Here is a 25861-nt window from a genome sequence, read left to right on the forward strand (position 1 = left end):
CCCCATTAATTAACTGAGAGGGAACAGACAACTAATAGATAATGTGAAAGAGTTAAAAATATAAAACACGACCCCAAATCACTTAGGCAAACTAAAGTGGAAATCAATCCATAAAGGAAATGAACTGACCAGAAGGAGTAAGAACAAAGAGTTCACATAACCTGCATAAAAAAGAACTGCTTAAAACACAACATNCATATATGTTTTATATCTAGGCATGTAGCAAATCTTACTATTAAACTTTTTATTTAAAATGAGGATAGAAAAACCCCATTAATTAACTGAGAGGGAACAGAACTAATAGATAATGTGAAAGAGTTAAAAATATAAAACACGACCCCAAATCACTTAGGCAAACTAAAGTGGAAATAAATCCATAAAGGAAATGAACTGACCAGAAGGAGTAAGAACAAAGAATTCACATAACCTGCATAAAAAAGAACTGCTTAAAACACAACATCTCCCAGAGAAGCACTCCGAAACACTAATTTCCAGTTTCGAGTGTCTTCTATATCATCATTTCCAGCTTTAGTGAGATATAATTGACACAGCTTACACATTATGAACTCTTACACTAAACAGTGTCACGTGCTTTCAGATGGGTTGCATTTGTTGTTGGTCATTATTATAGAATAATATTATAATACTAATTCTCAATTATTTAATTAGCATTAGGTACTAATACTAACAGTAATACTGTTCCCAATGCATTAATGTTCCAGAGCCTGTCTTCTGCTGTAAGACTGACTGAATCCGATTTGTCCACTATGTGCTCTCAAACCATCCTTGTCATCACAAGGAAACACTTTGGCCAAATCTAAACCAACAGGCCTTGGTTTAACTGAGAAACCTACTTAACTATTTTATGGTGGGTCCTAAACCTCCAAAAATGTTCAGAATAATTAAGCAACGACCTTTGAAGCTAGGCAACGAACTGCCGATAAATCATTGTGTTGTGTGAGTTTAATAGCAGGCAAGTCATGTTTCCTTAGGAAATTGATTTGTGGCAATTTTTTCCTTTCAAATCCATGACTTGGCATTTAAAGTGAAATAAAATAAGAGCAGGGAATTAAATTTTTCAAATGGCCACTGCTCTCGTTGAATTGAAACTGCAGTAATAGGCCCAAACAATGTGAAACACCATAGTATGCACGTGAAATAGGCAAAGAATTTACATTCTTCTGTGCAATGACTTTTGTTCTCTTCCGTGATTTAGCACAGTGTCTCCCAGATATTACTTACTGATGAACATGTTTAGAGAAACAAGGTTAATGCTTTTGTTTCCTAGGGCTGCATTAACAAAGTACCACAGGCTAAGTGGCTTGGAACAGAAATGTATTCCCCCACAGTTCAGAAGGCATGAAGTCCAAAATCGAGGTGTCAGGTGGGCCAGGCTCCCTCTGAAGGCGCTAGGGAAAGATCTTTCCTCACCTCTTCCTAGCTTCTGCTGGTGACTGGCAATCCTTGGGGTGCCTAGGCAGGCACCTGCATCACTCTGATCTGTCTCTGCTGTCACGTGGCCTTCTCCGTGTCTCTCCATGTTCTATTCGTATAAGGTTGCCAGCCATACTGGATTAGGAACCGAATGACCTCATCTTAACTCAGTTATATCTGTAAAGACCCTACTTCCAAGTAAGGTCACATTCACAGGTACTGGGGGTTAAGACGTCAACGACATCTTTCGAGGGCACACAACTGCACCCATAAAAATATGTGTCTAATATGGGATCTTTCAAACTAATGAGAATGGTTTATGCCAAGGCTCGGGGCTCAGCAACCCCAGAATTTCAAGGTGCCCGTGATCTTTTTAAAGCTCAAATCTGGCCATTTTGTATTTCTGCTCCAAGTTCTTCAGAGGCTAAGGTCGCAGCTCCTCTGTATGGCACTATCTGGTCCTAACCTACCATATGGGTGACACCCTTTCTTCATGCATTCCCTTCTTGCAGCCGTATTAACTCTGTGCTTTCTGGAATGCACCAAGATCTCTTGTGTCTTTTGCCTTTGCACATCTGCTCGTCTCCCTCAAATGCACCCAACCTTTTCAGAGCGAATTCATACTCATTCCTCAAGTTTCAGCTCCAGAACTCCCCCTGCCACAACTTGCCCCTGTGAGACCCATGCCTGACTTCCCTGGGCAGTCCTAGGAGCCCACTTGTGCCACTGGAAGACCAGGGTTAATACAGGGGATAGGAGAGCAAAAGGCAGAAAATGGGGGTTTGAATGTGGGCTCCATCACTTAGTAGCTGCTACCGTGGACTAGTTACTTAACCTCTCCGTGCCTGTGCCCCTCTGGGCAAGGGGGATATAAAGAGTACTGCTTGAGGGTTAGTATATGACTGAGATGATTAAATGTGATACGTTAACAACAGTCTCCAGCACGGGCGAGGTTTTCAATGTTAATTATGATATCTTCATCATAGCTATTGTCAGATTCACAGTATAATTTCTAGCATATATTTTTCTCTTTAGATTATAAACTATTTAAGGACAGGAGCTGTATTTTTCTTTGTGCATTCCCAGGCTAGAATAGTGTCTGACATTCAAACATTTGTAGCATAAAATTCAGAGGCCCCAAGGTGAAGAAAGGAAGTCCAGGAAGACTTGTAAGAGCCTTGAGAGAGATGAAGGAGAGGGGAGGGAAGAAAAAAGAAATGTAATCACCACCAGGGAGGGACAAACTGTTTACGCAGAGTAGTAACCCCAGGGGCCGCCATGCCAAGCTCAATAAATGCATGTTGAATGAAGGAAAATCGAGGGTATAAAATCAGGAGTGGAACACAAGAATTTTGTTTCCTTTTTGAACATCCAAATTTAAAAATTACAGAAGGGCTATCATATGCTGTTCATAGTGTATATACACTGCTCAAATTTAGAGAAAGCTTAAGCTTGGAAACCAAGATGTCCAAGGAATCTCTTCACGATGGGAAACAAATTTTCCCATTTAAAGACTGAGGAATATTAAGGTGTGTTATTTTATATATCAGTCTTCTGTGTCCTTCAGAACCTAAGAAATATTTCATTGTTAGTATATTCAGGTTTAAAGTGTGGGGAATCTATTTTCATATGAAATGTAATTACATTAATAAATTTTACTAAATTCCACTTTTCTTACCCTTCTACTCATGTTTCCCATACCTGAATCACATAAACACAGAACATATTTGAAACAGGAGCTCAGAATGCCAAGTACTTACTCTGAAAACATGAGTTCCTAAAGAATGATCAAAATCAAGCCTTGTCAATGTTTAGGATGCGAGGTTAGGATAAAGTTATGAAAGAGATTTGTGTTTTGCTTAAATGACTCTTAAGAAATGCAAATTTCTGGGGCGCCTGGGTGGCACAGCGGTTGGGCGTCTGCCTTCGGCTCAGGGCGTGATCCCGGCGTTGCGGGATCGAGCCCCACATCGGGCTCCTCCACTATGGGCCTGCTTCTTCCTCTCCCACTCCCCCTGCTTGTGTTCCCTCTCTCGCTGGCTGTCTCTCTGTCAGATAAGTAAATGAAATCTTTAAAAAAAAAAAAAAAAAAAGAAATGCAAATTTCTAAAAAAAAATACATTTTCAAATCTGTAAAGCTTGTTCCCCATTTATTTTCTGTTGTGACTCAGAAATACAAGATATGAAAATTAGGTTACAATTTTGCCACAAAAGCTTCTAAAGTAGCAAACACAAGTTCTAATATATATCAAAATAGCCATGTGCATTCTTACAGTTTAAAAATGTCTTTAGAGTTGTCCCATCAAGCAAGTGTAAAATATAATAGCTATTATCTCCTCTTCAAAATATCAAATCTGCCGTCACTGCGCTGAACTAAACAAGATTTAGTCCAGAATATGGAAGGTTATGGTTAGTACGTACTTTTTAAAAGCTAAGTTACTAAGAACTAAGGACATGAGAAAGATTCAAAGCATCGTATGTCAAAAACTATGAATATTTAAAAGTGTCCTCATGTGAGTAAGATGTGTCTAAATTAGAACATGAGGTAACAAAATTAAATCTGTTGACAATATAACTCAGTAAAAAAAAATTATCATGGTATTGCCTTCTTCTAGAAAGACAAAGACATACAATTCTTTGAATTGAAGCAACAATTTCCAAAACACTTTTGTCATCTAAATATTAGAAACGCTCTCCCAATGTTCACTTCCAAGAATCGATATATGGTTTAACCAAAAGATTTATAACTGAACATATGTAAGTATTAATACAAAGAAGCCATTATCAACAGCATTGTTCATTTTTTCTCTTTTCAGCTTTGAGAATTAAATTTTTAAAAATAACAGAAAAGCACAATTCCCTTGACTTGGCTTTCTTAAAAAGAAATGGGGATTGGTTCTTATACCTTTTTCAATTATGAAGGTCCTTGAATGTATTTTGGAATTTCTATGGATGAACGACATTCAGCACCTTTTAAATAAATATACTCAAAAATATGCTATAATAAACAGTAAAACCAAACCCATCAGAGGCAAGCACTTAGGAACTGACACTCACGCAATAAACTGTTGTTGGTTACAAACAGAGAGCCAATATTTCAACAGAATTGTAATTAAACTCCTTCTGCCATAGCGTAAGACATACCCACTTCTGGGTACAATACAATGTTGAATCAATGGCCCCTTTAGGGGAAAAAAAAAAAAAAGCCAACAGTTTCCTGAACGATCTGACTCAGGGTTGTTTTTTTTTCCCCCGAGGGAAAAAAAAAGACAAGTCAGTGTAAAAAATGTACAAAAACTGAGCCAAAAAGATAAAAAATAGAATTTGCCTTTGTAATATTTTCATGTTTTGGATGAAGTCGGATCTTTGTGTGATGTTGCTGAATGCCTATAATCCTTTATCCAAACCGTTTGGGCCAGATGCATTTCAGAATTCTTAATTTTTTAGATTTGGAAAAAGGTGATAGAGGGCATATGCTGGATATTACAAAACATCTCCATAGAATCTGGGCCAATATCTATAATTAAACCCATTGGTGTTTCTTTGGGAAAAATTAATGAAGAGTTGATGAAATGGATAAATCAAAACTATGATATATCAGTTCAAGTCAGGTTTGCTATCAAATGAATAATGGCACCAAATTTAGGAAAAGGGGGGGAAAAAGACTTAGTTTTCAAAACTTTTTGGATACGGAGCTTTGGCCCTTTAACATGTCTGACAAAGAAGCCCATTCCCTGATGATATGATCTCCACAAAATCTGCTCTCGTGCCGGAACTGCAACTGGGTTGGGGAAAGTATCTCCCACCACAGAACGGGGGCTCTTAAAATTTGTTCGGGTAGCAGATTACCTGGAGGTGACAGTACCATCTATGATGAAACCTTGAAAAATGTCTATTGAAATAACTGTGGTTAAATAGTGAATTGTACTAAACGAGACACCATCTTGGGCTAGACTTTCATCTAGACCAGCAGTTGGAGGTGCCAACATTCAAGGAACATTCATGAGGGGAAAAAAAGTGAGAAACATCCAGATATTAATGTGTAACTGTTTTCTCCGAATTAGGGAAATAGAGCCATTACTCTATCTTAAGAGGCTGTGAGATATGACCTAATGTAGTTTGCAAACGATGGCTACAGAAGACGGAGAGATTCATGAAACTATTATGGCATCAACCCACCCTCATAAACTGCAATGAAGTCATTCCAAGCAACTTATATATTAAATAATTTCTTCTGTCTTTGTCAGTGTTAAAATATGCCATTCTCAGATACTCATTAAAAGGATGCCAAGGACTAAAGCCATTAAATATCTTACTTCAAAAAAAATTAAGTCATTTTAAAGTCAAGAGGTTCAAAAACTCAAGAGCAAAAAGAGGTTTGCTGTAATTTTTAGGTCTAATCTTTTGTATGCATACTATATGCATACTGTGTGTGCAAGAAGGAGGGGGCACAGCATTTTGATGAAGGGCACTGTCCCTAAGTAGGGGAGCACATACAGTGACGGGATAAAGCAGGGAACACTGGCCAAAACTCATCAGAGGCACTTGTGGAAATCCACTAACAGCAACAGAGCCTGTGATGTGAAAACAACATTCACGGGACCGAGAGGATTCCAGGGCTTATGTATGTTGTGGGAGTGATGACTGGGCTTCCTTAACATTTGGCATGGAGAGAAGGTTCTCTGGTTAGGTGGGAGTCACAGAAAGAAGGGGTGATCATTTTCTTTCAAAAATGAGTATCTTCAAAATCGGCCTTGTCCTATCTTTTTCTTAAAGAGGAAAATGAAAATATACGATCATCAGCCTTTCTTAAAAGCTACATATATGCTACAAGAAGAATGTCACACTTTTTAATTTTTTTCACCTGTTTTAATTAATTCATGAATTAATTGAAAAAGTCAAGTCAAAAAATTTTAACTGGTCTTTTTTGTTTTTTATAAAAATATTATAGCAGTATCAGCAAAATAGGAGGGAGAGATGGGAAGAATGACAAGACACTCTAACGGGATGGGTGAGCTCCGTGTCATCATGGCTGTTGAAGAAATTGTAAACTTTTAAGCATCTAAGATTTTATTTCTCTTCAGAAAACATTTTAGGTGGCTGCCTTTCCCCGTGAATGAAAAACAAAAAGTGCTCTACGCATTCGAGTCTAAAGAAGACAAGAAAGCATTATTTTTCCTACTGGAAAATCTCTCTCCCCTGCCCTTCCCCTGCACTGCTCTCTCTCATCCCCCTGTATTTTTATGGGATCAAAGAAAGAGAGAAGCCACGAGCGTTCACCAGAAGCACAGTGAGTCAGGGACATTATCATGCATTCAGACTCTCCAGCAATGTGTAAATCTCATCTTGAATAAAATACACCATGTTAAAAAGAAGAAGGAAAAAAAAAAAGGCCCCAGAAACCCATAAGCTGCCTTTTGTGGAAGGTTAAAAAAAGTCCCCAAGGCTGCGTCTTATATATCATAAGGTACATTTCTGGACTTAATCTCAATTGAGAAGGAAAAAAAAAAGAATAAATAGAAAAATGTAAATGATCATTCTGGAATGATGTTCTTTACCCTGCTCACAAACTATTCGTTCCCATAGGGTCATCACCTCTCTGCTCAGAGAACCAATGGTCTCCTGTTGCATATTTGCATAGTATTAATAACCTCACCTGGAGCTGACCATCTATCCCCTCGCCCGCAGCCAGGTTTCGGAAGGGCACTGGTCCAATCTCACATAGTCAAAGCAATACATACGTGACTGTAGGCCAAAAACTGGGTCCCTTTTAGCAGCAAGCTGTTCAGATTATTTAGAAACAGTCTTTTCCCGAGGGGTAAGGATTAGGCAGTTTTGTCTGCAATCTCCGATTTTGCTCTCTGCATCATGCAGCGACGCACTATGCTGTCGAAACTTCCGAGGTAAAACAGCGCGATGGTGCGGAAGAGGCCCATGGTGACCACCTGTGAGACACAGAGAGACCCCTGAGCTCATCCAACAGCACACCACCATAGCTCACTTCAAGGCGTTTTAAAATACTCTCTAATAAAGAATTTCTAAGACACATCTTCTAACCTGCTCCAAGGATGATGAAAAGTCCCTAAGCGGGGCCCTGGGTGGCTCAGCCAGTTATGTGTCTGCCTGCGGCTCAGGTCATGATCCCGGGGTCCTGGGATCGAGTCCCAAGTCCCCGAGTCGGGCTCCCCGCTCAGCAGGGAGTCTGCTTCTCCCTCTCCCGCTGCCCCTCGTCCCTGCTCCTGCTGTCTCTATCTCTTCTTTCTCTCTCAAATAAATAAAATCTTAAAAGTAAAATTAAAAAAAAAAACTCTGTAAGCAGCAGGAGAACGCGGAGGACAGAAGCTGCCCGCTCTGTACTCCCAAATAGCATGAGTTTGTCAGAGCAGTAACAGCATAATGTTTGCCCACTTAATAAATTCAAATTAGACAAAGAACAACATAGGTATTCTTAGTTGTCCTCGGGCTCTAATAGCTAGAGAAGATCCACTCCAGCATCCCAAATAGCCAAACTACCATCAAGGCTTTTTGGTTTAAAACTTACGTTCTGATCTGAAAAGTCAGACCCTATGCTAGGTGCCACCGCCATGGCAAGAAAGGCACAGTGCCTGCCCGCCACGAGCTGCTTCGATAATCAGAAAGACAACCAACTGGAGGAAGACAATTACTGCGTCAGGTTCAGACAGTGGAGGTCCATTAACCGTCCCACTTCCTGCCAACATGCTCTCCGTGCAATACCTCTGAGTGGAATTTTTTTCAAGGCACAGAACTACGAAGAGAAGCATTTTCAAATACACGAGTACTCAAATGTTGCCTCCCATGGCCCCTTTTTCAGAAAAGCACTAGAAGACTAAAAAGAGCCACAGTAAGGGGTCATTGAAGAAAGGCAACATCATGTGACACAGGAGGCAGGCGACCTAAAGCAGAGGAGAGGCAGAAGGGACCCCGGACATGGGACAGTCAGTCCTGATGGGTGACTCGGAAGGCTCCAGGAAGGATTCCTTCCAGAAGGGGAAACTGACAGAGTGTCTGATATTTCTGAGAGAAAATGAAGACTGTCATTATTAATAAGACACAGAAAAAAACCAATAACAGTTTCAGGGAAAACAAAAGCTTGTCCAAGAAAGGAAAAGTAATTATGTGTAATGCAGAGTTCAGCTGTGAAGAGCATTTACATACTCATAACAATGATGATCTCAAATGCAGATCTAACCAAAATCACAATACAAGTAAAAAGGGAGGGTGGGAACGGAGGGGCGGTGGCTGTAAGCAGAAGGGAGAGGGTGTGAAGAAGATCTAAATCCTCCTCTTTCTTGGTGGAACCCCATGCCTGACCCCAAGCTGAGAAATTCATGGAGGTGGCCACATAAGTCTACACTCTGGATGCGCTCTAGATGGAGACATGGAGGCCTAGCCACAGAATAGTGTGGCTGCATCTGAGAAGGGCGAAGGGGGTGGCATGTAGTACTGGGGCCGCTGTTGTTCCCACAGAGCCTTGAAAACATGGGTTCTCTGAAGGGTACGCAAGGATAACTGAAAAACAAAAGAACCAAAGGGAAGCTGGAATAAGGCAAAATGACGGGGACAGTGAAAAGATTAGTGGTGGCCAGGGGTTCTGGAGGAGGAGGGAGGGTCAAGCAGGAGGAGCATGGGTGAATGTTCAGGCTGGGGAAGGACTCTGTGTGACAGTGTAATGGTGGACACATGGCAGCAGACAAACATGTCAGCAACATACATGTCAAAACCCGGGGAAGGATGTGTGACACCAAGAGTGAACCCTAATGTAAACCCTGGACTTTAGTTAATAATGGCATCTGGATACTGGCTCATCAACGGTGCCAGCATACCATGCTAATGCAAGATGCTAGGTGGGGACAGGAAGAGAGGGTGCACAGGAAGTCCGTAATTTCAACTCAAATTTTCTATCAACACAAAACTGCCTAAAAAATAGTCTATTATTTAAGAAAAAAAATCAAGAAAAAGCAATTAGAATACAGCATACCAAAATGTTAAAATAGTTAAGTCTAAATAATTTAACAGCCTTGGAGTTTTCTGAAAAAAGAAACACTTAAGGTGAGACCTGAAGGAAGACTGGAAGTTGGTCAGACAGAGGAAGGCTGGGGATGGAGGGACAGAGACAAAGTCATGGGAAGAGGAGGAGGGGCAGGAAAGTGAGCAAGGTCGAAGGTCATACGGTTATGCCATGTGATGAAATGGAAGCTTTACCTCAGTGGTACTGGGAAGCCACTGAGGGTTTGCCATGCAAGGTGGATTTGTAGTTCAGAAAAACCCGCATGGAAATGTGATGGCGCTCTGATGCACCCAGGCCTGGGGCAGGGTGCTGGAAGACCACTGGGATGGGGGGCCGTGTCCCGTGTAACAGGAGCGGCTACCACCTGCCCCAGCTGATTACTGCTAGGTGAGAATGCAGACCCTGTGCTGCTGGGCCTTCTGATTTTCCACGAAAAGTCCGAAATCTGGATTTTCTATAGAAAATCTAATTTTAAAACCATTTTATTTCAACACGCACACTCATATACCAGATGAATCACACAAAGCGTTTTATAGGTCCACGGGCCCCCAGATGACCACCTCTGACTCACAGAGCATGAGACCCAGGTGGGCTGCTGACTGCAGTGTCCCAGGCCTGAACTGGGGGAGCAGCAGCGGGGCTGGGAAAGGAGGGGAGCCAGGACTGGAGAGAAGAGAGATGGACCTGACCTCTCACATGAGGGGCAGGAGGGGGTCCAGGATGACCCCTGCTTCCTCGTCGGGTTCTTGAGTGAACAGGAACATGGATTCTGATCATGGAGACAATATAGACTTGGTGATGGGGACGTGGGGATGGGATGCCGGGAAACAGCTTTATTGCAGGCATGGGGAACTGGAGAGTGAGGTCACAGCCCAGGGAAAACACCTCAGAGAAATTTATACAGAACTGGAGTAGAGGAAAAGCTGTGGGCTGAAGTTTTATGTCTGGCATCCCTCCTGTGGAAGTGGGAGAGGGGACAAGATGGCCACACAGAATGTGGAATAAATGCATTTGCTCTACTCGGGCACCTGAGGTTCCTACTGTGTGCCAACATGGGCTGTGGGGGGGGCTGTCCTCAGAGAGCTCACATGGAACACAGCATCTACCTCTAAGAAAGCATCAGCAAAGTCATGGAAGAGAAGAGTGAAGAAAGCCCGCACCCAAGTCATTCGGGTTTTTAGTCTGGACACGGTCTACTGCACAAAGGTTAGTACTTGGTTATAAATTACCCATCAGTGTAGACAGCCCCTTTTCAGGCAGCCTCCCAGCCCTCCATTTACACTCCATCATCCATCATCGGGTCTGTGCAGAGCCAGCCCTCTATTATAATGCTTGTTCCATTACATTACGTTAGTATCACCTCTCTGCCCATCTCTCCCACTAGACTGTGAGCCCCTGAGGTTGGTGAGTTGCTTCCCCTCTGATTCTCCAGTAGCAAACACAGCACCCAGCACATCAACAAGTGGTTGGCTTCTGTGCGGCCTGGATGACCATGTGCTTGCATAAGAATAGGGTCTGCACTGAGTCCTTGACTTGTACCTCCCTAAGCATAGCTGCCTGTGACCTGACTCACCTAGAAGAGGGGTTCTGGTCTGATGCCTGGTACCCTACATCAGTCTACCGCAAACACGTGAGAACCTGAGGGAACACCCCAAGAGCAGAGACAGCGTTCCCCCTCTATATCCACAGTGTCCAGAACACAGAAGACTTCTCCCCTCTCTGAATCCCTCAGGTGCTGTCTTTAACTCCTAGTTTCTTATCCCTGCCATAGCAAGAGAAACAATGGATACTGCAGTAAAAACCCTTCACATCCCCGGATAAAGTTACCAAGTCTTCTCTTAGCCTTTTCTCACTGGGTTTTAATGAGAGGCACCTCTGTCTGTCTGTCTGTCTGTCCATCTGTCTGGTGGTGTAAGCATAGCTCACCTGTTGGAGCCCTTCAGTAATCGAAGTGACAGGAGCCATTCCACAGGTCAGGGACGACAGCATGTACCCGTCTGAGCCAATGGAACTGTTAAAATTTCCTTGCTAAGATAGAAGGAGGAGAAAAGAGGCAACAGTAGTAACCAGGAAAGGAATCAACACTTCAGAAACAATGAAGTGTGTGGGGCGCCTGGGTGGCTCAGTCAGTCAAGCGTCCAACTTTTGATCTGAACTCGGGTCAGGATCTCATGGTCATGAGATTGAGCCCTGCATGGGGCTACACACTGGGTGAGGAGCCTGCTTAAGGTTCTCTCTCTCCCTCTGCCCCTCCCCCGCTTGCTCGTGTGTTCTCTCTCTCCAAAAAAAAAAAAAAAATTTGTTTTTTGAAATAAATTAAAAAAAAAGAAACAATGAAGCGTGTCCGCTTTAGGTTACATTAAGAGGGTAACAGAGCTTACGTCAAAGCTCATCAACAAACATGGCCTTGGCAGAAGGGCCGGAATGGCTACACAGGTGGTTCTCAAAATGTGAGTCCATGAATGCTGGGGGTCCTGAGACCCTTTCAGAGGATGCAGGAGGACAAAATGATCATCATCATCATCATCATCATCATCATCATAATACTAGGACCTTAACTGCCTTTGCACTGACATTTGCGTTAATGGGCAAAATTGCTAGCTCATCAGCACAGATCATAGTAGTGATGTCTCTCCATGGCCACAGTAATAAGTAAACGGAAATTTTTAAAATCTTTCAAAGATTTTAAAAGGTCAGTTTTGCTTTAAAATGCCCTTGATAAAGCTGTAAAATTAATCACTTTATTAAATCTCAACCCTCACCAGGCAAGTCTTCTTCATACTCTAGGTGACAAAAGGAGAATACACACCCAGTGCCCTCTGCTGTGTTCTGTGCCCGAGGGACAGCTGCCCTGCAGAAAGGCCCTCCTCCACCTGTGTGAGTCATGACACTGAATCTACAGTTATTCAGACTTGAGTATTTGGAAGATATTTTGTGGAAAATGAATAAAATGTCCCTGTCACTACAAGGAGAATTGGCAGCTTTTATGGTCAATGTTAAAATCTGAGCTTTCAAGGAAAAATTAAGATTTGTGAAAACCTATCTGCCATTGTGAGATTGTCAGCTTCCCAACATGTAAAGACTTTTATAATGAGACCAGCAATGATATGAATGGATGTAATTTTTCTGATAACTCAGTAGAACCCATATTTTCCAAATGACTAATGCATAATGTTACAAAATCATGAATGGGTACAAAACATGCAAAGTGCAAAGACCAAGGGAATTTAATGTAACAGAACAAAAAGTTCATTAATGTAGGTTCCAATTCCACGCTGTAATTAACCTTTACTATTCATCCAGTTTGGGTTTAATATCAAAGAAGAATGCCCACAATTATCAGAAAAGTCCATTAAATTTCCCTCCCTTTCCTAACTACATATCTAAGGGCAGATATTCTTTACATCCTTCACTCCAAGAAACATTACAGCAGAGCGAATATGGAAGCAGCAATGAGAATCCAGCTATCTTCTATTAACACCAACATTAAAGAGATCAGTAAAATGTAAAACAAAGGCACTCTTCTTACTAAAGTTCTGTTTTGGAAAATTATTATTGTAGAAAGATTCCATTAAAGGGCAATGGGTTTATGTGGTTATTTTAAAAGGATTAATAAATAAATATTTTTTAGATTATGCGGTTTCAGGGAGCTCAGGTGGTTCAGTCAGTTAAGTGTCTGCCTTCGGCTCAGGTCATGATCTCAGGGTCCTGGGATCGAGCCCCACCTCGGGCTCCCTGCTCAGCGGGGAGCCTGCTTCTCCCTCTGACCCTCCCCGATTGTGTTCCCCCTCTCTCTCTTTCTCTCAAATAAATACACAAAATCTTAAAAAAAAAAAAAAAGATTCTGCAGTTTCAATTTCTAATATGGCAACTGTGGATAAATATAAATGTGTGAAGAAGTCTCTGGGACTGTCAACAGTTTTGCATGTAAACTGGTCAGGTACTGAGGTTTGAAAACCACCAGACTAAATGAATCCTATCGAAATACAAAGAGCTATTCCGGATCATTGAAAACACCAAGTGTGTTTGCTCTGATTTGAGGCAAGCAGGAAACACACTCCTAATCCGCCAGGACCATCTTTCCAGGCCTCTGAGCAGTCAGGTCACAGCGCTTCCAATGTCTGCGTGTATCTTCACAGTCGGGGGTTTCTTGTGTTCTGCTCAGTCCGGGCTCACGCTAACAGCACGTGCGGACCTCGGGACGGCTGCTCAGCTCGCTGCCACCTCACTCCGAGGGTCCTCAAATTTCCTACATGTGGTGTGGGCCTAAAGCCTGCTGACACCCCTCATTAGTGCATGTTGTTCGGCATGTGGGTTCACAGGATGTTGTCAAAAGTCTGCGGCACGTGTGTTGTTCTACCAAACGGTAGGCACATGGTTTCCAAAGATACCACTTTTGACTCCAAATAAATCAGTAGCCTGGATGCACATGAGCTGGGTGGAAGGATGGTGGCCCAGTGGGCCTGGACGTACGTCCTTATTAGTGAACATTTGGGAAAATGATACCGGGAAGCAGGAAGATGAAAGAAAAAAATCCCTAATCGATGAGTCTGCCATTTAATAAAGTACCTAAATCATCTACAATGGCAAGTAATGTGGGAAAGCAGCAAGAAGGCAGTGGGCCATCGACAGGATCTAGGACACACCATTTACACATCACAGGGAAGTCTCATGTTCTTCTAAAAGAACCAAAGTTCTCAGGCCTCCTTATTCATCAATCTGTTCCTAAGGTTAAGATACATAATTGGTTTCCAGGAGCCTACGAATTAACACAGAATCAATAAAGTATCTCAGGGGAAAAGAACAGAGTCCGACATAAGATATGAATCTGACCAAAAAGACACAATAATTTATGTTTTGAAATTAGCCCTGGGACAAATACAGTACTTCTTTTCAGAAAGCTAGTACTACAACTATTAAGAAAGAAAACAAGGATTGTACTTACTATGGCATCTTTAACAATTTGTTTGGCCACTTGCTCTGGTTTGCAAACAGATACGGTCTCTGAAATCAGACGAGTCTCCAAAGGCTAAGGGTGGGGAAAAACAGATGTATTGCCCATTAAATTCAAGAACAAATAATTCTTACAACCCTCTCTCCCCCACTTTATAAAGAATTCCAGCTTTCTACCTTTGAGCAGATTCCTACTTTTAGGAATCGGGTCTGTCTGGATTCTAGATCAGTTTCTACCTGGTCACTATATAAAATTCAGCCCAGTGGTTGGAGTGGGACAAGGAGACCCATGCCGCTCTCTGTGGGACAATGTGTGGTCTCGGCTCCATTGATGACCACCTAAGCTAGAATGAGACCACATCACTGGTACAAGTCTGGGGGAATCCTCACTGCTGGCCACACACCGGACCGGCTATGTTTATGCACAGCCTAGACCACGTGTGCTGAGCAAGTCTGCCTGAACGACCAGCATCTCTGTTCTGACCAAATTCCCGGCCCAGCCCCTGTTCAACAACACGGTTGTTCCTTAAAAGACCCGCGGAGGAGGCAACAAGAAGGAGGATGGGACAGAAAACACTGAGGGGCCCTGGCACGGCTGTGTGCTCATGACTGGCTGGTGCATCAGAACCCCAAATCCGAGGTGGCTAAAGGTCCCTCTCAATGGCCACCTAGTTCAAAAAGCCTTTCCTGAATTCTTACCTGGCAGCACTTTCTCTTCTTATCTCTGCATGTTTCTGCCTTAATAGATATTATAGCTACGTGCGTATTTGCATTTTACCTCCTAAGTTCCTTGTGGGCAAGGTCTTTTTTTCTTCTTTTTTTAATCTTCTTTACAGTGACATGAACTCAAAAATTCTTTAAAAGGGAGTTTCAATTAGAAGTTTTTAAAATTAAAGCCTTAAACCACATGAAACTGTGAATTTCATTTACCGTGTAGGCTTGAGAATATTAAAATAAAAACACAGAATGTATTTTCTTAAATTAGAAAAGCATAGCACCTTATAAAAGTCAAATATTTCTTGACGAACCTGAATTAAGAGAAAGGCTCTCTTGAAGGGGCCCCGTTCCTTCTTTCAGACGACCAGGCGGGCACCACCCCGCTAGACACACGTTAGATTTAAAAGCACTATGGCGCCCCCTAAAGGGCTTACACAGCAACACAGAATTTCATTTATCCAAAGTAGTCGGCTCAACGCTGTACTACTGGGGGGGAAAAAACCCAACTTAACATCAAAATCAAATCTTTACAGGGAAATCACCATGTTGCAAATCTGCTTAGCAGACCCCTGCTTATTCTAAGACAGTGCATTTGGCTTAAATTTACTTCTTTGAAATAGTTGTAATCTTAAGAGGCAGAGCCAAAGAGAAACGAACAGGGAAAAAACTTCTAAATCGTGAACATCTTTTTGCAAATGTACAGTCTACGGAGCAAAAGTGCCAATTTTTATGCTGCAGAGCCTCACACTTACTAAGCATTACTATAAAGGAGAAGAAAACCAATCAACACCCATTCAAGGTAGTAAGTTCTGATCAATTCCTTTCTTCTCCACTTGGTTCATTTGCTCGCAGGGTGCCCACTACGCATCAAGGCAAAGAAAAGCCTCCTTTGAACAAAGTGCAAACCTTGCATTCAGCTCAGCATGACAGTTATTGTATATAATGTAAATGTCCAGTGGTGATAAGCATCATAAAGAAAAATAAAGCCAGAGGAAAGGATGGTGAATATTCCAATGGAGTGATACATGAGCTACAGAGGGTCAGGGAAGGTCTCTCAGGGTGAAGTCTGTACAGAGGTAGAAAGAAGCAATGGGGGACGCCTGGATGGCTCAGTCGGTTAAGTGCCTGCCTTCAGCTCAGATCATGATCCCAGGGTCCGAGGATGGAGTCCCACACTGGGATCCTTGCTCAGCAGGGAGCCTGCTTCTCCCTCTGCCTGCTGCTCCCCCTACTTGTACTCTCTCTCTGACAAATAAATAAATAAAATCTAGTTTTAAAAAAAAGAAGCAGCAGCAGCAAGGGATTAAGCCATTTGAACATCCAGAGAGGAGAGCAAGGGCAAAGCAAGACCAAAGGCTGGGCAAGCTCAAGGAACAGATGGGGCTCAGGTATGGCTGAAGGCAAGAAGAGGAGACAACGCCGTGGACAGGTGGCCAAGGTCCAGCCAGTGCAGGACCCAATAAGCCTCAAGACCTCTGGATTCCACTCTAGGCATGATGGGAACCAGAGGAGTCACACTCACTAATACATAGCACATACCAATGTGTGCTTTTTAATGCTAACTTTAAATGAGCCAAAATTAAATAAAATTACATTAAAAATTCAGTTTTATGATGGGGAGTCCCACTAGCCACATTTCAGGTGTTCAACAGCCACAATGTGACTACCATATTGGAGAGTGCAGACATAGAACATTTCCATTCTAGAGAATTCTATTAGACTGTGCTGCATAAAAAGGGTATTTTTGGTTTTGTTTTGGGGTTTTTTTGCACAAGACGGGTTTGAATGGGGGAGTGACAAGACCTGACTTCCGCTTTAAAAGAATTACTGGCCACTGTGTGAAGAATAGACGGGGAAGGGGGGTAAAGAGGTCAGAAGCAGGCAGACCAGTTTGATGGCTATTAAGAGCAGTTCAGGCAAAAATATCAGCAGCTATCATTACCAGGATGGTACTGATATTCGCAGTTAAAAAAAAAAAGGTCAATTCAGGGTAAGTTCTAAGAGGAGAGCCAACAGGATGGGCAGTCAAGCGGATGAGTGGTGTGGGGGAAGAACCAAGGCTGGCTTCTCAGTTACTGGCCAGAGCACTGGGTGGACGTTGGGCACTAGGCCAGGAGCTGAAAAGTTAATGAGAGGGGAATGACGGACTCCTAAGATCCATTTCTGAAATGCCAAGTCAGGATAAGCAGCCAGGTGTTTAAGTTCAGAGGAGAGAATATTATTGTTAAAGAATATCATCTCGTTAGTTAAAAACACAGGCCATATTCAACATCACAAAGAAAATACCTTATTAATTAAGTAAGCCTTCGAAGATTATTAGCAAAAATCATGGTCTTGGAAAATATAGGCTGCATTCTCTAAGACCCTACATGAAAGTTCCAGAAAGTCCAGAGGCCTCTACCTAGCATGTCAATTGAAAAGAACTCAATTTTCTGACTGATGAAAATGACTCCAGGCTATAAGGTGGAAAGTCAGAAAATTGGAAAAGGGGTTTACAACATTAAAGGCTCAGAACAGACGCAGGAGAATACTTACCTTGGTTTTGTTTTCTTCTGCAAACCCAGGGGTATCTGTGTCTGGTGGGTAGGCAACTGTGACATAGACGTTATATGGCTTCACCTGCATTTTGGAAACAACACGTGCCCCTTCAGTAAACAAGGTTCGATTCCGCTTCTTCCCTTATTCACCTGAGCTGGCTGCCAGGCCCACGCAATCAATACTGCCCCGATTCTCTCAGAAGCTGGCAAGACCAACAGGGTGATTCTGCAAGTGGAGACCCAGCCCTGATGGGGTCAGGAAGCTCCTCTCCACCAAGATCACTTAGAAAGAAAGGCGAAAAGCTCACCCCAACAACTTCTACTTCCGAAGGCAGCTGGCCCCGGGGTACAGAGATTCACCGCCTTCCAAGTTTTGCCCACCCCACGGGCCAGGCGAGGCCCTGGGAGCGGTCCAGGAGGCAGGTGCACAGCTGAAATGAAGTCTGTTTGTCCTCCCTCCCCCACCCTGACACCACTGGGGCCTTGTGTGTGAGCCAATGGGACAGGCCCGCTCCTCCACCATCGGACTGCAAATCTGGCTTCCGCAACGGCTGCCTCTGAAACTCTTACTGATTTCATCTACAAAATAAGTGAAGATCACTCAAAACCCTTTCCCTGGGCCCTTCTTGTGCCACCCCAGACCCTGGCCTAGAACTATATGGATCCCTTAAAGTCTGCCTGATCAAGAACTCCCCATGCAACCAGCCTCTGCCCATCAGGGAGTCAGGAGTCACTCTGCCCTCCACCACAGAATCAGCCAACAGGATTCTCCCCCTGGTGAGCCCCAGGTCAGACCAGCCGAGCACCTCCCCAAAGACAACCTCATCCTTACTTAGGTGCAGAAACTCCTTCCCAGCTTGACACGGGCTCTTAGGCTTGTTCACCTCACCACCAGGCCTCCACACTGAAATTCTCTATTCATAAACACACCCCCAACAAGAAGATTCCAGAAGATTTTCCTGCTAGTCAGCCAGGACACACCTTTCCCAAAGATCCTGCTGCTCAGTGGCCCTGTTCCACACTCTCATCTGGCCCTGACTCTTCGTGGCTCTAAGGGCAATAGTTCATACCATCGAAACTGCTGCCCTTTTCTTTACTGTTGGCTCACTGTTTAGCCCCAGGACAACACCTAGGGGAGTTGAAAGTGGACAGGCAGCTGGTAGTAGGTAGGCCACCATGTATCTCAAGGAGGCTGAAGACTGACAAGACTGCTTCCTCAGGCAAGAGGCTCTGGGAGCATCCCAGGGCCCCATCTTCTCATTTTCACATAGCCCTTTTTCCCCCTGGGTCCCTCCATGAGGCAGAGTTCTAAGCCTGTGGGAGGAGCTGGAAGGGTCGGGAGAAGCATGGAGGGAGAAGATCCTGGCCAGCCACCCCGAACAGTACAACAGCAAAGGGTGATGTCTTTGCTGGTTCAGCTCCAACGCACTTAGGGCGTGAGAGAGCTCATTCACTCAGCATTGAGGGGCAAGCAGCTTCAAGGCTCAGCTATGCTCATAAATAGCTCTGGATTCGGGCCAGGCGGTGAGGTTGATGAGCAAGCAATTTCTCTTCCACTTGTTTTGGAGATAGTGACTTTAAAAACTGTCTCCCACGGCCTTGCCCTCTGTGGTGCACAGACCAGACAAAAATACCACCGAAAAAGCTGAGAAGTGGTAACTGGCCCAAAGGAAGCCTGAAGCCGACTCTGCTTGGATATGGTCGTTTCTCTGCTGCTTCTGTGACCCTTCCTCCTGCAATATGTAAGGACTGTGGCCCAAGCTAATAGGAGACAGTACGTCAAAGCAGTGTTTCTCAGATTCAAGGTAACGGCTGAGCTGCCGAATGGCTGAAACAGCTTTTCAGAACAGCTTTCTCCTGGGGTGGGCACAGACAGTCAGGGCTGGCAGAAACCAGTCCCACCCCTTTCCGGGGGGTGGAGTCATCCCTGCAATCATGAAACCAAATGACTCTCTCCACCTAGGGCTGGATACTTCCAGTGGCTCATCACCTAATCACTTGATTTCTTCAACCAACACACTGAGTGGCTACTGGGTGCCCGGTATTAGTCTGTGAATGAAGATATGCTGTCAGCAACTCAGAGAGAGTCTCTGCCCTCATGGAGCTTACAGTCTGCTGAAACTCTTGGTCAAATAATTGGTAAAAATTGAAATACACCAAACTATATCTATACTTTCCTCTAATCAACTAATCCCATAACCCCAGTGGAAAAGAAAAGGCGGTTAATTTGGCTTTGCGTGTTCTTGCTAAGACAATGCTGACTCCCAGAGATCACCATTTTCTCAAAGAGTTCATAGACCGGGACTTTACTAGCCGAATCCCCCATTTACCTTACCACGGCGTGTTTGCCCTCATCCCTGCTCATGGACCATTCTCTGTCCTCCCTCTCTTCCCACTACCCTCCCTTTACCGGTTTCTTTACTGGTTTCCATGTCAATCAGAAGGCCAACCCTCTGCTCAAGAACGGATTTATCATCAAAATAACCCCACCTAAAATGTGTAGCTCCAATTCCATCAGAATGAAGTTGGGGGGAGGCGAAGGCGGGGGTGCTGGAGAGAGGAGCAGAGCTGTGTAGGAGAAGCTCTAGAATGTAAGCTTCAGTTTCCTTTTCACCACTGTGGGAAAAGACGGCCCTCAAGGGAGGAAAGCATGACTAGGATGAGAGAAGCACCAAGGCTATTTTGCTTTTCCTTGGTCTCTGCTACTACATCTTTGGCTATAACCCATGTCAGACGTCTGCTTTGCAAAAAGATTACTTCTAGAATCTTTAAGTCATATCTTAATACCTAAAAGACTGAGTTAAAAAAAAAAGACCAAAAAATGCAACAAAGCATTCTTTCAAATGTATTCATTGTACACAAAACATTTCTAGGGTCCTATTTTAGTTTTCGGGGCAAAGGGTGGGGTGGACAGGAAGGTTTAAGAGTTAATTAAATCAAAAAGGATTATCAAAAAGTACTTAAGAGCCTAAGCAATTCTGTAAGGTCTGTTTCATGCACAGAAAACATGACCACCTTGGCAAAGCCAATGGAATTATCCACGTTTTCAAACACAGCACTGTACGCTTGTAGGAAACAATGGTTTTGATGCAAGTCTGCTATGAACGAAACTGGATTTTGATTAGTGAATATATTTCCCTCGTGGTACGTGTTAATTTTATTTTGTGTTTACACGGGGACATTTTTCACGGAGTCTAAATATGGACCGAAGTCAAGCCGACTTCAAGTCCAGACCAGCCCCGAGCAGCTAGTGAATCACGCTTGTCACAAAGAGGCTCAGGGGGGCTCTGTACGAGCGACTCATTTCCTTCTCCCTCCGCTTTAGTAACATCTCTGTTCTACCTGAAGCGAAACCAGGCCACCCAGATTACACACTCTGCCCTCAATTAGTGAATCCTGAAGTAGCTCTGTAAGACAAGACTTAGGAACAAAAAGCCCTAATAAGCAGATTTTTCATTTCCAAAATAGCCCTTCCCTTAGCAGGTGTCTGAGACCAAAGTGAAGGGCTGAGACAACCAGACAGCTGAATCTGGCAACTTCTGACCCGAATTACAGACACATCAGCTGCCGCCGAACACAGGCAGAGGGAGCCAGGAGGCAAGGACTTTGTTACTATTTTTGTTGCAAAATAACGACGTGGCTTTGAGCAAGTCAATAAACTACTGAAAACTCCGTGTTCTTATCTATAAGGTGGCATAACAACATCTGCCACATACCTCACAAAACTGTTATAAAAATCAAGTGGTTATTAGCAAAGGGACTTTCAAAGTAAACACTGCAAAAGAAATACTGGTATTCCTGTTTTGAAATTTCACAGCCATATGTGCCTCATTGGCTAGACATATTATAATGACCTATTATTAAGAGTATTAAGCAAGTTGATAAAAAGGAAATTTGGGGCTGGCTCCTTTTTGATGAGCAAGGCACAGTCCATCAGTCCCTAAGTGGCACATCAGGCCCATTCTGTCACTGACTGGACAGCTCATCTCTACTGACACGCTTGCCCAATAGCTAGGCAGTGTGGCACACGTCACACACCATCGAGGGCTCTTCTGGGGATTTTGTAAATCAGGGGTCAGCAAACTATGGCCTGTGGGACAAATCTGGCCCTCCACCTGTTTTTATAAATAAAGTTTTATTGGAACACAGCCATATCCATTCATTTACCTGTCACGCGTGGCTGCTTTCCTGCTCTCACAGTAGGCTGAAGGAGTTGTGACAGACACCATTCACCCCTCAAAGGCTAAAATACTTACAAGCTGCCCCTGACAGAAAAAATTTGCTAACCCCCTAATCTAGATCAGTAAACAGAATCCCCAAATCACACTCTTACTGTGAGAAGGTTGGTCACAATGAATTCTCTTCTGGGCTTTTAACATCACGATGTGGCATTATATTTCAGTCTATATCACAATAGAAAGAATTTTACCTTGCCTTTTCGGTGTGTGATTTGGGATAGATAAGTGTGGTACTGTCTAAGCATCCCCATTTGACAACAATGCAGAAGTCTGCTTCACACAATCGAGGTTGTGTGAAGGTTGTCACATCATGACAAGCACTTACTTTCAAACTAATCCTCTTTTGCAACATGATCTATTAACTGGGAAAATAAAAAGCATTCACTCTTATCAATACTTAAGATATTAAAATGTAAGTATCAGGAGGGCCAAATGATATTTTTAGTCCAACCCTCTTGTTTTTCAGAAAATGAAACAGACCAAGTTAAATGATTTGTCTAAAAGCTGAGAGCCAGACAGTGGATGATTTAAGCTCTTCCCTCAAACACATGTTAAGTTTATTATTCAGTCATAAAAGACACATCTTTTTGTTACAGAAACACCTCTAGAAAATAAAATATCTGGTTAACCGGATGCGTACTCACACAGTATTAGGCCAAAAATACTGTGTAAATATTAGTAGTACTTTGTGTATTAAATGAAGCAAGCAAACATTTTGCTTCTATCATAATCTTTATGCAATGAAAATGTTAACTGCCAAATGCAAGGGTTGAGCTGATTCTCTTTCACTGAGGTCAAGTCTACAAATGTCTAATTCAGTGCAACAATGCGTGTAAAGTGGCTACAAACCAAAGGGGACCATACGTTGCTGAGCTGGAAGATACAAAAACAAAATTGAATAGAGCGTTTACCTCCATCTGCAAGGCTTCGGCCAATCCCCTGATGGCAAACTTGGATGAAGAGTAGGCTGTAAAACCGAATAATCCCAACTGTCCCGCCTGGGAGGAGACAAAGACGATCCTGCCCACCCGGCGCTCCTTCATGGTGCTGATCACTGCTCGGCTGGGGTACACGCTGCCCAGGTAGTTGACGCTCATCAGTCTCTGCAGGGGACAAAGAGCCACGCAAGAAGTGAGCAAGATCAAAGCCTCAAGGCTGCGCTTCGCGGGAGTTCTGTCTGCTCTCCAGATTTGAGTTCTTCAGTGGAGCCCCGTGTGTCGGAATGAATGCTGCAAGGAGCCTGTGGATGCGCCACGATGCTCACGCTCTCCCATCTGAAGCCTGTTTCACTCTTGTCTTGTGTTCTCACCATGACCACGGGGATGTCTTCTCTGAAAACCACTCAAGATTTTTCTCCTTACCAAAAGTATACTGCGTCTTGTGGGTAATTCTTCCAGAAAGACAGTTTTAGGAAAAAGCCCCCAGATATTCCTAACTCTACTAGTCCTACACTGCAGGAAGATCATTAAGAGACGAGGACAGTGGTTAACAGCATGGACTGTGGTTTGAAGCCTTGGCTTGACCGCTGACTACCTACTTGATGATGTAGAAAGTCAGACACTCTACTTATTTCTGCGGCTGAACCCGGGGCTAATGCTGGTACCAGCTCAGAGCGCTGCTTCAAGAACTGAAAGGACACACAAGTCCAGGGGCAGCACAGCCTCTGACCCACAGTAAGTCCCTGACCAGCGCCGGCTCTGAGATTATGATGGGTAAGAGCTTACGGAGGTGCCAAGAGTCTATTTTCCCTTCATCTTGGGAACTCTTGAAAGCTTTATAGTTTAACTCGGAAATCTAAAAGTTTTTGCATCCAAAATGACTCTATATTAAAAGTCTTAGAAAAATACTACATCTATCAGCATGTGAAACCAAACACTTGACTGAGGAACGTGGAGTCAACTCTACAGAATGCTACGTAGCTATTAGAGATGGTGACCAGAAACACCAGGAGTAGGGGGGAAATGGTTATTCTGCAAGTTTAAAAAAGCAGAGGGCATACAACACTATATTTACACTGTGACTGTAACGAATTCAAATATTGAATAAAAGTACGAGTGCACAGATGCCAAACAAAGGACTACAGAAAACTGTGAGTGTGGGGTGCCTGGGTGGTGCAGTTGGTTGAACGTTTGACTCTTGCTTTTGGCTCAGGTCATGATCTCGTGGGTCATGAGATCGAGCCCCATGATAGGCTCTGTGCTCAACAGGGAATCTGCTGGAGATTCTCTCTCCCTTTCTGTCTCCCTCTATCCTTCCCCCATGCTCTTTCTCTCTCTCTCTCTCTCTCTCTCTCTCTCTCATACATACATACATAAATAAATAAATTTGTAAGTGATTGTGTTAGGATGCTGGGATTCCCACTCTTCCCAAAATGTCTTTTAATATCATTACATTTTTTGAAAATAAAAATGCCCTAAAAAAATACTGAAAAAAGATGGCACATTGAACCCAAGTGTTAACTTCAGCAACCTTCAGAGACCCCACTAAAATCTCAGTAAAAAAACAATATTTGTTTAAAGATCAACAACCCCCAGGAGCATAGACAACAGGAAAGGAAATAACAGCAAGGACATGTTGGAAGTTGAAAAACAGAATGCTGAGTGATAACGAACTTAGCAGAAAGCTGAACGCTAAGCAAGGAGCAGAGAAACTGAAAAACAGGACTACACCAGAGAACCCCCAAAGGCTCGAGTGGCACCAAAAGCACCTCTGGGGGCAGGAGGCTCAGCATGGGGCTAAAAGACAGGCGTATCAGTTCAAAATCTGTTTATTTATTTATTTTTATTATTTTCTTTTTAGAGAGAGAGTGCATGCAGGCCTGCATGAGTGGAGTGGGGGAGGGGCAGAGGGAGAGAGATTCTCAAGCAGGCTCCACACCCAGCACAGAGCCCGACATGGGGCTCAATCTCAGAACCCTGAGATCATGACCTGAGCCAACATCAAGAGTTGGATGCTTAACCAAATAAGCCACCGAGATGCCCCTAAGAGTCTGTTTAAAACATAGTCAGACAAATCCACAATTATAATCCGTGATTTCAATACCCCTCTTTCAGTAACTGAGAGAACAAGTGGACACAAAATCAGACAGGACATAGAAAGCTTGAATAACATTTCAGCCAACAGGACCTAATCGACACTGATAGAACACTCTACCGAAAACAGCAGAACACATGTTCTTTCCAGCACACGTGGGATGGCCACAGGAGAGGCTGTATGTTGGGCCGAAAGCAAATCTCAACAAATTTTTTTTTAAGATTTTATTTATTTATTCGACAGAGATAGAGACAGCCAGAGAGAGAGAGGGAACACAAGTAGGGAGAGTGGGAGAGGAAGAAGCAGGCTCGTAGCGGAGGAGCCTGATGTGGGGCTCGATCCCATAACGCCGGGATCACACCCTGAGCCGAAGGCAGACGCTTAACCGCTGTGCCACCCAGGCGCCCCTCAACAAATTTTAAAGGATTCAAGTCATACAAAGTATGTCTGCTGGCCACAATGGAACTAAATTGGAAGCCAATAAGGAAATGATTTCTGGAAAATATCCCAACATTCAGAAACTAAATAACACACTTTTAGATAATCCAAGGGTCAAAGCAGAGATGAAAAAGAAAAATAATAAAATATCTGTAACTGAACTAAAGTGAAAACACAACATATTAGAATGTGTGGGATGCTGTTTTAGCACCACTTAGCTGGAAACTCAGCGCTAAATATCTGCATTAGAAGAGGGGAAGAAGCCTCAAATCGATGACCTCTGCTTCCACCCTAAAAAACTATAAAAAGAAGAGCAAATTAAAACAAAAGTAAGCAGAAAAAAGGAAATAATAAAAACAAGAGAGGAAATAAATGCAATAGAAAACAGAAGAACAACAGAAAATTAATAAAACCAAAAGCTGGTTATTGAGAAGATCCATAAAATTAGTAACTCTCTAGATCTGCTGGTCAGGAAAGATAAA

The 25861-nt window shown here is 43.2% G+C and overlaps 1 protein-coding gene across 2 annotated transcripts in view; it reads right to left on the minus strand.

The window, feature by feature from the left end:
* Positions 1–3567: 3567 nt before the first annotated feature.
* Positions 3568–25861, minus strand: part of KDSR (3-ketodihydrosphingosine reductase) — a 33084-nt gene continuing 10790 nt past the window's right edge. The window contains exons 5-9 of one of the 2 annotated variants that reach the window (XM_034642142.1): positions 22820–23011; positions 17669–17752; positions 14409–14492; positions 11390–11491; positions 3568–7379 (exon numbers count right to left, since the gene is read on the minus strand). In XM_034642142.1, coding sequence (XP_034498033.1) covers positions 7260–7379; positions 11390–11491; positions 14409–14492; positions 17669–17752; positions 22820–23011 — 582 coding nt within the window. In that variant the 3' untranslated portion in view covers positions 3568–7259. The remainder of the gene's footprint in view (positions 7380–11389; positions 11492–14408; positions 14493–17668; positions 17753–22819; positions 23012–25861) is intronic. The other variant, XM_034642143.1, reaches the window with a different exon arrangement.

Source organism: Ailuropoda melanoleuca, chromosome 14 (genome assembly GCF_002007445.2).
Source record: "Ailuropoda melanoleuca isolate Jingjing chromosome 14, ASM200744v2, whole genome shotgun sequence".
Taxonomy (NCBI): Eukaryota; Metazoa; Chordata; class Mammalia; order Carnivora; family Ursidae; genus Ailuropoda; species Ailuropoda melanoleuca.